The sequence below is a fragment of the Prunus avium genome, chromosome 7, assembly GCF_965620075.1.
Source record: "Prunus avium chromosome 7, drPruAviu1.hap1.1, whole genome shotgun sequence".
NCBI classification, from domain to species: Eukaryota; Viridiplantae; Streptophyta; class Magnoliopsida; order Rosales; family Rosaceae; genus Prunus; species Prunus avium.
The window spans coordinates 38,849,832-38,865,931 of record NC_142290.1 but is presented as its reverse complement, the minus strand read 5'-3'; the positions used below and the strand labels follow the sequence as shown (position 1 = coordinate 38,865,931).

The window sequence follows — 16,100 nt, the reverse complement described above, 5'->3', positions numbered from 1 at the left end:
AATTTTCTCTATGGCATAACCACCCCAAAAGGGCTCTGAGGAGAAAAAAAAAATTTCAACGGGAAAACGAAAAACAGGCCAATGCACTTGCTAGCTAACAAAGAATAACAGGGGTCCGACCAAAAAAAAGAAAAAGAATAACACGGGTGTAGGACCGTTAAGAATCACCGACCAATAAAATCCTAAGAGCGCTAACTTTCCTTTCCTCCACTGCTTCAAACTCCATTATCTCCAACTCTACTGCTTCACCTTTTCACCCACTCCGACATTTGGGCATTTGGGTATTTGGGTTTCTCATTTCTTTCTCCCACCGCACTTCTTAAACTGAAATTACACTTCTTCTGCACCGACTATTCATTCGGGTGAGTAATTGATGCATTGAACTTGCTTTTGTATCATGACCTCACTGAGGTTTTCTGTTTCTCTGGAGACATTTGATTCTTCAAAGAAGTTCAATTTCTCTGCAGTCAATTCTCTTTGCTACAGTCATGTTAGTAGAGCTTCAGTAGTCAATTCTTCGAATAGAGTCGATCGTATTAAGGTCTCTGGGTTCAAATTTGAATTGTCGAGCATTTCGGAACTGAATCAAATGAGTGAAGAAACCACTCTGTCTATGTCCTCGAATAAAAATAGAGTAGATGAGAGTTTGGCTGAACAAAACCTGGATTTTAGACCAGCAAGTGTTAAGGGGTCTCGCGGCCCAAAGAATGAGGTCAAAAGAGAAAAGGGTTTGAAGTATAGTTCAAGAAGGAGTAGGTGGGTACGGGAATTGGAGAATTTGTTTGTGAATGATGGGGAACTTGATGTTGATTACTCTGTTATTGGGTCTGACTTGAGCTTGGAGCATTGCAATGATATTTTGAAACGGCTCGAGAGGTGTAGTGATGTCAAAACTCTCAGATTCTTTGAGTGGATGAGAAGCAATGGGAAATTAGAACGCAATGTGAGTGCTTTCAATTTAGTTTTGCGAGTAATGGGTCGGAGAGAAGATTGGGATGGAGCTGAAAAATTGGTTCAGGAAGTGATTGCTGATTTGGGATGTGAACTGAATTATCAGGTTTTCAACACGCTTATTTATGCATGTTGTAAACTGGGGCGAGTTGAGTTGGGAGGAAAGTGGTTTCGAATGATGCTGGAACATGAGGTCCAGCCGAACATTGCAACATTTGGTATGCTAATGGGACTTTACCAGAAGGGATGGAATGTTGAGGAGGCCGAGTTTACTTTTTCTCAAATGAGGAACTTTGGAATTTTATGTCAATCTGCGTACTCGTCAATGATCACAATTTACACCCGCTTGAATTTATATGAAAAAGCAGAAGAGATCATTGGCTTATTGAAAGAAGATAAAGTGAGACTGAATCTGGATAATTGGTTGGTAATGATTAATGCTTATTGTCAGCAGGGTAAAGTAGATGATGCTGAACTAGTATTGGTCTCCATGCAAGAAGCAGGGTTTTCTCCAAACATTATTGCATACAATACATTGATAACTGGATATGGGAAGGCATCTAAAATGGATGCTGCTGATCACCTATTTCAGGGCATAAAGAATGCCGGATTAGAGCCCGATGAAACAACTTACCGTTCCATGATTGAAGGTTGGGGTCGAGCTGACAATTATAAGGAAGCAGAATGGTATTATAAAGAGCTCAAGCGGTTAGGGTACAAGCCTAATTCGTCTAACCTATACACACTAATAAACTTGCAAGCCAAACATGAGGATGAAGAGGGGGCCATACGGACGCTTGATGATATGCTGACAATGGGGTGCCAATATTCCTCAATTCTTGGTACTCTTCTGCAAGCATATGAGAAGGCTGGAAGGGTTGATAAAGTGCCTCGCCTTTTGAGAGGTTCTTTTTATCAACACATTCTTGTCAGCCAGACTTCTTGTTCCATTCTTGTCATGGCTTATGTGAAACACTGCTTAGTGGATGATACTATGAAAGTGTTGAGGGAGAAACTGTGGAAGGATCCACCTTTCGAAGATAACTTGTATCATTTGTTAATTTGCTCGTGTAAAGAGTTGGGTCATCTTGAGAATGCTGTTAAAATATACAAGCAAATGGCCAGATATGATGACAAGCCAAACATGCACATCATGTGCACAATGATTGACATCTATATCATCATGGGTCTATTCACTGAAGCAGAGAAAATTTATGTCGAGTTGAAATCTTCTGGAGTCGCCTTGGACATGATTGCCTATAGCATTGCTGTAAGAATGTATGTAAAAGCTGGTGCTTTGAAAGATGCTTGCTCTGTTCTAGACACAATGGACAAACAGGAGGGCATTGTTCCAGACATTTATATGTTCCGAGATATGCTTCGTATTTATCAGCGACGTGGCAGGCTTGATAAGTTGAAAGATCTCTACTACAAACTCTTGAAAAGTGGAGTGACTTGGGATCAGGAAATGTACAATTGTGTCATAAACTGCTGTTCTCGTGCTTTGCCAGTTGATGAGATCTCAGAGATTTTTGATGAGATGCTTCAACGTGGGTTTGTTCCTAATACCATCACCTTCAATGTCATGCTCGATGTATATGGGAAAGCAAAGCTTCTGAAGAAGGCTAGGAAGTTGTTCTGGATGGCCCAAAAGTGGGGTTTGGTTGATATGATCTCTTACAATACTATTATAGCTGCTTATGGGCGGAATAAAGACTTAAGAAACATGTCTTCGACATTTGGAGAGATGCAGTTTAAAGGATTTTCAGTTTCCCTTGAAGCATACAATACTATGTTGGATGCTTATGGGAAAGAGAGCCAAATGGAGAGATTTAGAAGCGTTTTGCAGAGAATGAAGGAAACAAGCTGTGCTTCAGATCACTACACGTACAACATTATGATCAATATCTATGGAGAGCAAGGATGGATTGATGAAGTTGCTGACGTGCTGACTGAGTTGAAAGAATGTGGACTCGGACCTGATCTGTGCAGCTATAACACGTTGATTAAGGCATATGGAATTGCAGGAATGGTCGAAGATGCTGTTCATTTGGTCAAGGAAATGAGAGAAAATGGTATACAGCCTGATAAGATAACCTACATCAATCTCATTAGTGCACTGCGAAAAAATGATGAATATTTGGAGGCTGTAAAGTGGTCCCTGTGGATGAAGCAGATGGGGTTGTAAAGTTTACATTGCTCATTGCTCTTGTATACAATTTACGGCAATTTTCCTTTTATGCCTCCCAATAATACGGATAAGACATGGCTTTGTGGTCTTATAAATAAATAAAATCCGTTTTGATTTGCTTATTTATTCGCTAGTTGAGCTAGCCATCGTGCCTTCTCTTACAATATATGTCATTCTTGAATTAAGTTACGCAGTCCGAAACCACTGTCCCTTGATTATGTATTTTTCTGGCCTGAGCTGTCTTCCAAACTTGCCCTTGCAAAACAAGCTTGGAAGGAAAGGGTGCCCATGCTCATATACTAGCCCAAGATGTTCTGAATGAATGAGTAGATTTTAAAGTGATTCACAACATTTCGATAATGATGCTTGGCAACTTTCAAGCAAATGGGAAGAGGCTGAGTTATCAGGAAATCAATGGAAATAAACAAATAATTTAATTCAGGTCTACATATAAAATGTGTAAAGCAACTGTCTAAATGAAAGTTTTCAAACAATTAGAAGCAGTTTGACCATATCATTATATCATAAAGTAAAAATTAGGGAGACTATTTATTAAAAAAGAGGTGCCCTGTATAGCCGAGCGGCTATACTATTTATTTAAAAATAGGAGCCGCGTATAGCCGGGCGGCTATACTATGTATTAAAAAAAAATAGGCGCCAAGTATAGCCGCGCGGCACACTCTATTTATTCAAAAAATGAAATGAGCCAGGTTTAGCCGGGCGGCTATATTATTTATTTAAAAAATGACCCACGTATCGCCGCGCGGCTATACTATTTGTTTTTTAAAAAGGAAACACGTATAGCTGGGCGCCTATACTATTTATTTAAAAAAGGAGCCACGTCAAGCCGGTCGGCTATACTATTTATTAAAAAATAATAGCCCAGTACAGCCGAACGGCTATAACATGTATTAAAAAAAAAAAAGGAGCCACGTAAAGCCGATCGGCTATACTCGATTTATTCAAAAAATAAAGGCTTTTTATCACAAAACGTCCCTTACGTTTGCGAAACTATCAGATTGCATCCTTAAAGTTTTTTTGTATCACTCATGGTCCCTAACGTTAATATAGGTGCTCTTAAATAGTCCATCTGTCAAAAAAACTGTTAAATCCAAGGATATAATTGTAAAATCAATTTAAAATTATAAAAAATATATATAAATTTCTCTCTCCCCTCTTTCTTTTCTATTTCCTTTCCTTCTCTCTTCTCTCTCTTTCTTCCTCTCCCCGAGTTCAGTCTTCTCTCTCCTCTTTCTTTCATCAACTATCAAAGTTGAAAGTTGAAAAGACTCTCGCAGGCCGTTAAATATATATATATTGCTGTATTTATATAAGAGAGAGGAGGCATTTCATTCGCAACTCTGCATCCAATTATTAAAATAAAATATTCAAGAATCTCAACAATCTGTCCCTCCCTACCAGAAGAAGAAGAAGAATCAATTAATTTCAGAGATAAGAATTTGTTCAAGAAGAATTAATGGTTGAATGCAGTGACCAGAACATTAAGAACCCACAACCAGAAGAAGAAGAAGAAGAAGAAGAATACGCAGCGGTGGTTGGCAAACACTTGTCCATGCTCTGCCTTGACAACAGCAGTATCTTCAAATCTCCCAATTCCAGTCCCAAGCCCAGGAGAACATTGAAAAGGCGATCCCCGTCCCAATCCCCACCAATATCCCAACCCAACCCCAAGAAAGAGAAGCTTGATCTCCCTCCTAATCCTCTTCTTCGCCGCTGCAGTTCTGAACTCGGGTAGAGGAAGAAAGAAGAAAAGAGAGAGAGAGAGAAGGAAAGAAAATAGAAAAGAAAGAGGGGAGAGAGAAATTTATATATATATATATATATATATATTAATATTTTGAATTGATTTTACGATTATATCCCTGGATTTAACAGTTTATTTGACAGAGGGACTATTTAAGAGCACCTATATTAACGTTAGGGACCATGAATGATACAAAAAAACTTTAAAGATGCAATCTGATAGTTTCGCAAACGCGAGGGATGTTTTGTGATAAAAAGCCAAAAATAAAAGGAGCCAAGTATAGCGGACCGGCCATACTATTTATATAAAAAAGGAGCCAAGTATAGCTGAGCGGCTATACGATTTATATAAAAAAGGAGCCAAGTATAGCCGACCGCCCGGCTATACTATTTATTTATAGAAAGAGGTGCCATGTATAGCCGACTCAAAATTAAAGGAAACAAGTATCGCCGATCGGCTATACTATTTATTTTTTAAAAATAGGAGCCAAGTATGGCCGGTTGGCTATACCATTTAAATAAAAATAAAAAAAGGAAACAAATATAGCCGAGCAGCGATATAATTTATTTTTTTAAAAAAGGAGCCAAGCATAGCTGCGTGGATATACTATTTATTTAAAAAAGGAGCCCAGTAAAGCCGCTAGGCTATACTATTTAATTTTTTCTTAAAAAATAGGATCCATGTATAGCCGAGAGCGGCTATACTATTTATTTGAAAATAGAAGGTGCCAAGTATCGCCGGCCGGGTAAACTATTTATTGGGGGAAAAAAAAAAAGGGGCCCCGTATAGCCGGGCGGCTATACTATTTATTTTAAAAAAATAGGAGTGAAGTCTAGCCGATCGGCTATACTGTTTATTTTTTTAAAAAAGGGCGGCTATACGATTTATTTTTTATAAAAGGAGCCAAGTATAGCCGTTCGGCTGTACTACTGATTTAAAAAAATGAGCCCAGTATGGCCGTTCGGCTATACTATTTATTTTTTAAAAAGGACCCATGTACAACCCCTCGGCTATACGTTTTGTTGTTAAAAAAAGGACCCAAGTACAGCCGATCGGCGATACTATTTTTTTAAAGAGGACGGGCCCATGTATAGCAGCACGGCTATACGATTTATTTTTATAAAAAGAGCCAAGTATAGCCGCTTGGTGATACTATTTATTTGAAAAAAAAAAGACACAGGTATAGCCGGTCGGCTATACGATTAATTTTTTTAAAAAGCGCGGCTGTACTATTTGTTTAAAAAAAAAAGAGCCCAGTATAGTCGAGCGGCTGTACTGTTTATGATGAAGAAAAAAGGGGCAAGTATAACCGCTCGGCTCTACTAATTTTTTTTCAAAGGAGCCAAGTATAGCCGCCCGGCTAAACTATTACATATTTTTCTGGCCTGAGCTGGCTTCGAAGCTTGCCCTTGCAAAGGAAGCTTGCAAGGAAAGGGTGCCCATGCTCATATACTAGCCCGAGATGTTCGGAATGAATGAGTACATTTAAAGTGATTCACAACATTTGGATAGAACCATCAATGAAGTTCCTTCATTTCTTTACAGTTCTTGCCCAAAAATTTGCAAGAACTTTTAACTCACAATTTTACATGTATTTAGAGAGTGACCTTTCCCCCCTTCTATAGATACAACATATGTAATGCATCGCAATACATAGAAAGGAAACAAAACATGATTTTTGCACCATTAAGATGAACTCCACAAAATTAGCTCCAACAGCCAGGACGCACTTCCCGCTTTGTGTCTGCCTCTCTTGCCTCCAAAAAAATTGTTCCACATTAGAGAACTTCTAAACAGCTTTGAATTTCAGTAGAAGCGTCTCCTTTACTGTACATGGGTTGCTTCTAAAATAGAGCCAGATCATTAACATTTACGATGATCACCACCCCATCAGAATCACAGACTTGCTGATCATGGGAATAAGAATTTGTCCTTTCACTTTTCAAAAAAGGAACCTTAGGCTTCTGTTTCCCAGTTCAACTTGCTGCCCCTATCCAAATGAACTTTTAACAAAGCTTCTTGGTCAATTTGGGTGTATCCAAATGTACTCTTAATAAAGCTTCTTGGTCAATTTGGGGTTGCATATGATACAAGTGACAATGCTTTCCACATATTGTTATCATCGCTGCTCATGACTGGAAATTCAGTTGAAAAAGTATGGAGATTCTAGAACCTGTTGCAAGTCAAAGTCGCCTCTTTCTGGGAGTGGAGGAAAAGTCAATGCTGGATATGATGCTTGGAAACTTTCAAGCAACTGGGAAGAGGCAGAGTTATCAGGAAATCAATGGAAATAAACAAACAGTTTAATTCAGGTCTACATATAAAATGTGTGTAAAGCAACTTTCTAAGTGCAAGTTCACAAACAATTAGAAGCAGTTTGACCATTTCATTATATCATAAAGTAAAAATTAGGGAGAAGCTGAAAAGAGTCTTTCAATGCACAAGTTTTCTACAATGAAGACGCCTTCCTAACTTCTTAAAATTCATCTTGAAACCTTGTGAGGAGACATCAAAACGAACTTAAGTAGCCTTGAGAAATCATTGTGTCAAATACAAGTCATTCCACCCAAGTCACTTTTAAACAAGCCAGAGAAAGATTTGAATTTATGAGACCTAATTTCATGAAGAGAAACAGGACATAGTTCACTTACACTTTCAAGTATTGGCATGCTATAAAGCTCCACAAATTTTTCCCGAAGTATCTTGTTCATTTGGTCCACATCACATGGATGAGTCCAGAAGGAATCATGCACCCCTGCAAGCACATTTTAACACAAATGTGAGACTTCAAACATACTTCAATATGTAAGTGAGAACTTAAACCAATATAAAAAAGAGACTTTATTTTGATGAATCTATGCCCTCTAATCCTCTAGAACAGAGCATTTCAGCAGGATGTAAGTTCCAATATCTTATGACAAAAGTTCAATAGTTTAGGAAAAATTGTCTTCTTGCAATTTTTTTTTTTGGGTCAGTGTCTTATTCTCATATTTGAAAACCATTACACTGAAAGTTTGGTTTTGAGCATGTATTTTACATCAATGACCAACAGTATATTTCAAGCCAAGTCTAATGTAGAGTTACAGACTACACTACTGAGACAAACCTGCAAAACGTAGGCCAGCGTCCCTGCAGGCAAGAGCTGTCATCATCATGTGTGAACCGTCAAGTGAGTGTACAAAATTTGGAGGAAATGCAGTTCTCTGTTTTCTAATATCTACCTGGAGTTGGAGAATATATCAGATCTATAGCAATTCATAAAAGATAAGGCAAGAGAAGATTTGTAAGCTTACTGAGTTACTCTCCCGTTGCAAGGCTAAAACCTGAAGGGATGTTCTTATCTGCAACTCCAGGGGAAGAATAGTTAATAAAAAAGAAGGACATGAACCCATTAGAGACAAGAATACAAAGACCAGATGCAACCTATCCGGATATCGTGTACTAAACAATTTCATCTGAGAGGGAATTCAGCCAAATGCGGGTTTGTGTGTCAATGGAAATTAATCTTTAACTAAGCTGTCAAACTTACAAGATGCCTTTCACTTTTACAATAAGGTTGCACAACAGGAAGACCTAGAGGAGTAGTCCAACGCACAGGTTGATTTTCTGAAGCAATTACCTGTAAGTTTCATAACACAACTTAACTCTCAGATCTACCAGGCAGTCCAGCCTATCATTTAGTGTCTGAAACATGACCAAAAAATTACATACCTTAGCACAATCACCAAGCCAGCTCATTATGCCACGCGCAGCTTGGAATATCTCTCCGAGGGCAGCCAGAGTAACCTGTGGCAAAGATGAAATTTAGTAAAGATAATCAAGATTTAATAACAAATGTTGAAGGACGTTTTTTAATTTTAGCTAATAATCCAAATGATAAAACCAAGACATTTCTGTAGTTAATTCTTGATTCACATATATAAGGATGAAATTTGGTGGCTGGAACACTTTGGAGGTTGTTCACTTACTTTAGCAGCATAGCAAGCTGCAGTGAACAGTAGTCTGTCATCGGTAATAAGACCCTTCTCTTCTAATCTTTTTTTTATTTGTTCACGTGCCCCAACATAAGTAACACCATATACTGAAGTCATTACAGTCTGCTTCACCAATTTTCTATCAATCTGAAAGATTCCAAAACGATACATTGTTAGATATACGTATGCAATATGGACTTATTTATCTACAAATATTACCTATATTTAATTTTTGTTGTCTATGTGTATGTTTGTATGCGTGTGTGTCTATATGTACATGCATGAATGCATACATACTTGTACGTGAAGTTTTAAGTATCCATAGTTGACAAGTAAAAGTCCATTTTATAGTATATTGCAACTCTGAACTCGAGAAGAATCCAGGAAGATCAACCTGATTGACTAAGATTCTGGCTAATAAAGCGTTTGGACTCGTAGTTGGGTCTTTATTGCTGTCTCTTTTCATAATCTCATGTACCCTGACAACATATGCATAGAGAAGATAAGCCTGAGTAAGAGGAGCTCGCAGAAGAAAAGACTAATAAACAGATCAGGAACGAAGCAGTTGTATGGATGGAGTGCACTATATGCATCTCTAGCAAAGAAATTATAAAATCACTGTGCAGTTCATACATCGTGTGCAGAACTAGTGAGGCACATGCATGCAAGAGTTTAGTACCAGGTGCATCTTTCTCACCTTTTTTATACCTTGGCTTGTAAGAAATGGTCTTTTGTTAAAACTTTGTACTTCATGTAAAAGTACTGAAATGTTCTTATTTCAGTACTTTTACATGAAGTTGCTGCTTTAGAAATTGGACCCATGGATTATAAATTGGCTTCCCAAGAACCATATTCAATGTTAATATTGAATGAATTGTATGTATTGAAAATCTTCAAAACATGTTTCTCCTTTTCATTTTTTCTGAATTAACATTTCTGTGTACAATCATTGCTTGATTCAATGTTATTTTTGCATCTTAATTCTGTTATGCACTCAATCTGAAAGATATTTGTACATGCTTTCAAATCTTAGTAATTAAATTCTTAACAATGAAAACAAGTTAATGTAAACAAAGGAGTAAAATGCAATCAAATACAGTTCATATGACACAGTACTACATTAAAATGAGTCATCAGATTAAATATTTCATCAGTTTCAATCCCACAATAGAAGATGACATAATTTTTCTTTTTAATATACCTCGCAGCAATTTCTGAGTAAACATCAGCAGGTTTATCTCCATCAACTAAGTTGACTGCAGCTGCTTCCAACTGAGAACATAACAGCAATTCAAATCAATCAGCAGGGCAAGACATTTACATCATAATAAGAAATAAGGGGAACTTTGAAATATAACAAAACACGTTGAATTTTTTTACTACGGGAACAAAAAGAATGTTAGGAAAATTTAAGAACGTCAGCTCGTAACAAGCCATATAGATCGAAAGTGCTATAATAAGCAAAACATATAACAGAGAGTTCTTGATCAGAAATAATATTTTCCCTCAAACAGTTAATGTTGAGGGTAACCAAAATAAAAATTTCCCCACTGGCCACTGCCAACCAAAGCACTAATATTGGCAGAGATTATAAAATTTTCTAATACAACTATAACAACATGATAAGTTCTTGAACTACTATTCCAGAAACATTGAAAAAATAGTCAAATTTAAAGTGCAATGACATTAACATGCACAAACCCACGTACGCTATCTCTTCCCAAGGCTGCATAGTGCTGTAAGCCATTGCATGAACCATCCTAAAAAGATTAAGCTCAATAGTAAGATAAACATGGACAAGGCAAGAGTTAGGAATTATGCTCATGGAAATTTAAAGATGGCCAATGAAAGGAGAACAATATAAAAATGAGTAACAGATCATCATCATGCATCATATATATATGAGTTTGAATATTAAATAAAAGAACAATCCTAAAAAGCTTGAATAATTAATTTACCTGATGGATGGGCAAATGAGAAATGACAGTATGTGGTGATGGGCTATTTAACGCTTCTGAGAGATTGATACAAGCAGCTAGGCACTGTAAAGGATCTTCAGCTGTTAACCACCAACGGTTTCCATTAACAGGGTTTGTTGCTGAATCAAATATATCATCAATGTGATTATCCACAAATGCTAGTCGCCCCTCATATGAAAGCTTTTCAACACCGCCAGCATACAGGTTTGCTAAATGAATCTTCAGCCAACGTAATCCAGACTTCCCTAATGGTCGTCCTTCAGCAAATTCAAGGACTCCTCGACAGAGATCAGAACTCAAATGATTCAAATGTGGATGCATTGGGTATGCTCGGCCTCGGAAATCAAGATTGTGGGGATAATAAAAGCCTTCCTCATCTTTCATTTTGCGAGCAACCTATATTAAAATCAGTTCACTCGATATTATTTCTCACATAGTGAAATCTAAAGGTGGTGAACATATATATGTTCCAGAGATCGTCCGGAGGTGATATATTGTCAAATGTCATTACTGTGGTTATAGTTTCAGAAACCAAAAGACCCGTCAAAGTTATTAAACATATGTACGACCTGGTGGTTCACTAATATCTAATTGAACCTATATATCTTTTGTTCACTAGTGCACAAATACTAGGCAAGAGTCACAAGAACATTACTCTTGACTAGTTCAATGACTGGATCAAACAGCACTGCAAATTAACAGGGTACTAAAAAATTGCAACATTACAAAATAAATATTATATAAACAGAAGGAGACCTTACAGAGAGCTTAAGTTCAGTGTCACATCGTTGAGAATGCCTCTCTTGGTTAATCTTCTTTGCTTTTCTGACACTCCATTTCCATTCCTGAATTTCTTTTAAATCCTCAAATGGTGATTTATCTGGTACAGGAACCTACAAGCCCATGAGAATATTCAGGCCACATGATTTTTACAAGCAAAAGGTGAACATAATAATGTTAACAACCTAAAATAGTTAGCTGTAAAAGAAAACCCACCACAAAGGAAATTGACTAAATTATCCATACTCTAGTTTCTTTCTATTTTGCATTTTCATCATTGTAACGTGAGGCAGGTATTTCAAGAGTAATATGTTATTTGGGAGAATGTTGTAGAGATCATTCAATTTAGTTACTCTTAAGAGCTATCTGCGGAGAAAGTAAGAAAAAGGTAGAACATAAACAAATTTTTTTTAAATGTGAGAGATCTTTATGTCCTCACGTCTTCACGATTAACCAGGCCCGCAATGTTGCCACCTCTAGCCCAGATGCTCTCCACCACGCTAAGTACTTTCTTATTCACCCTCCATTTGGTGCTTCCAAGCATATCAAGGGCCTGCACACATGCCATATCAAAACATTTTCATGATACAAGGAACAAAATATATGCTGAAGATCTAGAAATTAGAACCAAAGCATGCCTCTATGCATAAGAAAAAGTTCAGTTCATCATCTAAAATCCCATCACAGTCTATCTATAGTAAAATATGATAGTTTCTAAGCAGCAGTGAACAAATACTAGTCAAATTATAACTACTTTTGATTAATAGTTTTTGTTGTTGTTCATAACTGTATCTTGAAAAATCATAGTGATTATTCTATCAGAAAGGGAAGGAGCAGCAACAACGGTGCTCTCACCACGTGGAAAGCTCTGGCCTTGATCTATGTCACAAGGAAAATATGAAATGGAACTCTAATTAATGTACCTCAAATACTTTCAGCATCTGGTTTCTAGAAATGTTCCTCATTGCATCTACCTGCTTCCTAGATCCATGAGTACGCATGACATAAGAAGGTAAGAACAAATGCCCACCCTTGTCATACCTGGAAAGATTTTCAAAAAGATGTTTCAAAATTAAGTAGCACAGTATAACAAATGGGAAACTGAGTGCAGACTTCTAATTTATTCAACATTTATTAGTCAGTGACCAACTTCAATACGATCTCATTTATTTGTCAACTTTTCTTTCATGTATTTAAAAGAAAAGGGGGGATGCAGAAAATGCTACATAAATATCACATATTGTATCTCATACCCTTTCCATCTTTTGGGAGGCACCAACATTGGCACATAAGGAATCAACATATGTTTAGCCTGTAAAGATACAAGAACATCAAATAACCGTTAAGTAGCACAATCAGAGTAAAGACATGTACAACATACAAAACATACTTGGCATATACAATAAGTTATAAGGCCTGGTAAATTTAGCAGTAACCCAATGATAGTAGCAATCACAACCACACAAGAAAGCAGTGCAAAAACAAACAAAGTGAACAATGAATTATTCCACAAAAAACCTTCACCCCTCACCCCTAGAAACCCCTTTCTGGTAGGACTCCACAATTGAAGTCTCTTCATTTTTGACATGATGTTCACAGAGAACAATGCAAAGCAAGATTTTGTGGCCATTAAAATTACACATAATGAGGTCTAATCACGGGGAACAAATAGGTGAGCTTTGAATTGATATGCATTCCTTTTTATATCATAACCCAGAAACTTGACAGCAGATTTGAATTTGTATTCACAATGCAAACTAATTTCAAGTGTATTGAACAGGTAAACTCAAACAGGAAAGAGATATCTCAACTTACAGTTTTATCAAGGCCAGTAAGAACCAAGGGATCGCATTCTATAACTCCATAGTTCTTCACAATTTTCTGCCTATAAGGATCAAAAGAAATTATATTATCACAAAGGAAAAATGCTAGAGTCAAAGCACATGATTGCCTATCCCTTAAAAACCTATGAAATATAGGGTTGCAAATCGCTTCAAATATTCTATAATCCAAATATTTCAATTAGGTAGAGCGAGATACACCAGGATAATTGAATAAACTAACTTGACATATCTAACTAAAGTAAACAACTCCTGCCTAAGAAAAGCCAATTAAACTGCGATCTATTTTCCCAACAGTGAATTTCTGAAGGAAATTTGGGGCTAAAAATGGTTTAAAAGTCTTACCCTGGACTTTTTGCCACAGCTTTAAATCTGTGCCTAAATGCAGGTCTAACATCAGGTGGACTATCTGCCAACTGGCTAAGTGGAGGTTGTACATAAGCTGTTTCGGTTAATAATTCTATCAGACGACTTCCCAGCTGCAAAATAAAATGACATGAGAAGAAGAAAAAAAACAATTAAGCCCTTTATATAAATACAATCTAAAACAGAAAAGAGAAAAAAACACTTTGCCATATTGAATGAATACAAAATACTCAAAGCAACAAACCTTAGCCTGTTTATCACGACCCCAGGGCTTCATTTCTTCCTTTATCAATAGCTTTTGCACCTCATTCAGTCTTTTCCTTCTAATTAAACCATTAACACGTTTCCGGAGTATCTCCTTCTCCTTGCTCAGACCATCTTCATCAGCAACACCAGTCTTCTTTTTCTGGAGATTTTTGGTTTTCTCCAAGAAACTATGGATCCTGACCTGAAATATCGAGAGGTAACAATATATAATTTCTCATTTTCAATTAAGTGATACTGCTGAAATGGAGTATAAACAGGGAAATGTTGACGTTAAGCTTGAATTGTATGGAAATTACAACATATGAATAAAAATAAGTATAAGGATGTCCAATCAACAAGGTTGCTAATGAATAAGCTTTGGTCGGACCATGTCTAATGCACTCTACTCAAGTGGTAAAGGGGTCATTGGGATTATCATTTCAAGCAAGTGTTACAGCACAAAAAAGCTTGATCCTGATTCTTCACTCCAAAATTCACCATGAAGGACTGCTTTCTAAATTAAGCCTTTAGTATCATGATCCACCCAAATCTGAAAAGTTTTCCTCTTTTATAAATTTAAAAAAAAAAAAAATCAAAGTTCCTAAATAACAATTCATATTATAGTAGTACTAGTATGATAGTATGATATATACACCAACTAGAGCGAAATGATTCTCTTTAGAACGAAATAAAAATAAATGAGCTGACCAGAATGATTAAAACTAGAAACTAGTACATACATATACCAATTAGAAGTTCCCAATTAACACACAATCCCCATCAGGGATGAAATCTCCTTAAACCGTAGCTTTTATAATGCACATCATGTCGCTTTGACTTAGTAACCATGAAAGGTCCATTTCAAAACCAATATGCAACAAATTATCTAAAACTCCAAACACACAAATGAAATTAGGACTTTAGAACTCACCTCCTGCTCTATGGCCATGCCAATATGAACAGCAGCTTGAACAACTTGAACACACCCATCTTGATTCCCCACCATAACCAACCCCATCATCTTATGCATAACAATAAGCGCCATCTTGTCAGCCGGCAACAAATCAATGTGGGGGGCAAACGCTGCCTTGTGTTTTTTCGTTTGCTGCGTCTTCTGTTCCCTCGCTATCGCCTCCCTCAACGGCTCAAACCAACCCAAAAACAAGGCCTTTACATAAGGCAAATTCGGAGCTAACTTCTTCTCACGCATTACTTTTTCCAAATCCTTATATTCGTCCACCATTCTCTCCCAAGCCTCGGTCTCGGCCTTTATCTGCCTCCTCCTAAGTAAATTATAGTTCCTCCTCTCAATTTCCTTGGACTCCAATTTCAATTCTTGGTTGGCTCTTTTGTAAATACCCTTCAAAAAGAGTGAGGCAATCCATGGCGGGTCTTGGATAAAAATCCTCGGGGCGGATTCCTGAGGTGTCATTAGATGAAATTCGCTCATGGGTATCTGAAAATTCATCGAATTTTCGACGATATTGTCTTGTATTGAGTCTCTCAACGGGGGGATATGAACAGGTTCTGGAGGGTATTTAAGGCTTAGCGGGAAATGAGTGGAGGAAGAGTGTGAGGACTTGAAGAAGAGACTGTTGGAGGTTGAGCTGAAGAGAAACTTGTGGTTAAGTTTCGGAGGTTTACTCCATCTGGAACTGCATGTGTATGTTTGAGCTTGAGGGCTCGGAGAGAATGAGGCTGTGGAAGCCATTTCAGAGAGAGGCACAACTCAATGAAGAAGAGATGAAACCTCGCTTAAACCTTTTTTGGTTTTCCATTTTGAAGATATTTTCCCATGTACGTTATTATTTTTTTTCTTTTGGGGCGAAAAATTTAAATAAATAAATAAATAAACAAAGAGGCCTCCCCTACTTTTAATAAAGCCCACTTCTATTCGCAACATAGAAGGCCCGTACTTAACACGCGAGAAGTGAGAAAGGGCAAACTTGCAAACTCTCGTGAAACTGAGCCCATTTTGAACAAAATAAAATCTGAAAAACCTAAGTT

At 37.2% G+C, this 16,100-nt stretch overlaps 2 protein-coding genes across 3 annotated transcripts; one reads left to right on the top strand and one right to left on the bottom strand.

Annotated features, from left to right (window-relative positions):
• The first annotated feature begins 156 nt into the window (after positions 1-156).
• On the top strand, positions 157-3,264 carry LOC110756809 (Tetratricopeptide repeat (TPR)-like superfamily protein). Its single transcript, XM_021958270.2, has one exon. It carries the CDS (start codon positions 398-400, stop codon positions 3,137-3,139), a length of 2,742 nt encoding a protein of 913 aa, XP_021813962.2. The 5' UTR covers positions 157-397; the 3' UTR covers positions 3,140-3,264.
• Positions 3,265-6,418: 3,154 nt separating this feature from the next.
• On the bottom strand, positions 6,419-15,878 carry SCA3 (DNA/RNA polymerases superfamily protein). 2 transcript variants are annotated; one of them, XM_021958421.2, is made up of 19 exons: positions 15,025-15,877; positions 14,092-14,295; positions 13,827-13,960; positions 13,456-13,525; positions 12,894-12,952; positions 12,564-12,681; positions 12,080-12,193; positions 11,622-11,753; positions 10,840-11,256; positions 10,591-10,641; positions 10,083-10,153; positions 9,276-9,360; positions 8,876-9,028; positions 8,619-8,693; positions 8,437-8,526; positions 8,201-8,248; positions 8,014-8,128; positions 7,559-7,662; positions 6,419-7,161 (listed from the first exon to the last, which is right to left on the bottom strand). In XM_021958421.2, exons 1-19 carry the CDS (start codon positions 15,802-15,804, stop codon positions 7,051-7,053), a joined length of 2,931 nt encoding a protein of 976 aa, XP_021814113.1. In that variant the 5' UTR covers positions 15,805-15,877; the 3' UTR covers positions 6,419-7,050. The 2 variants fall into 2 exon arrangements, with proteins under 2 accessions (XP_021814113.1, XP_088100393.1); XM_088244267.1 differs by lacking the exon at positions 10,591-10,641 and having other exon boundaries at positions 15,025-15,878.
• Between the last annotated feature and the right edge of the window lie 222 nt (positions 15,879-16,100).

Coding starts and splice junctions, on each gene's coding strand:
- SCA3 (XM_021958421.2), bottom strand. CDS start 15,804: ATGGCTTCCACAGCCTCATTCTCTCCGAGCCCTCAAGCTCAAACATAC. Junction 13,526..13,826: donor GCTGTGGCAAAAAGTCCAGG/GTAAGACTTTTA, acceptor TGATCCTTATAG/GCAGAAAATTGTGAAGAACT. Junction 7,162..7,558: donor GCATGCCAATACTTGAAAGT/GTAAGTGAACTA, acceptor GCCTCTTCCCAG/TTGCTTGAAAGTTTCCAAGC.
- LOC110756809 (XM_021958270.2), top strand. CDS start 398: ATGACCTCACTGAGGTTTTCTGTTTCTCTGGAGACATTTGATTCTTCA.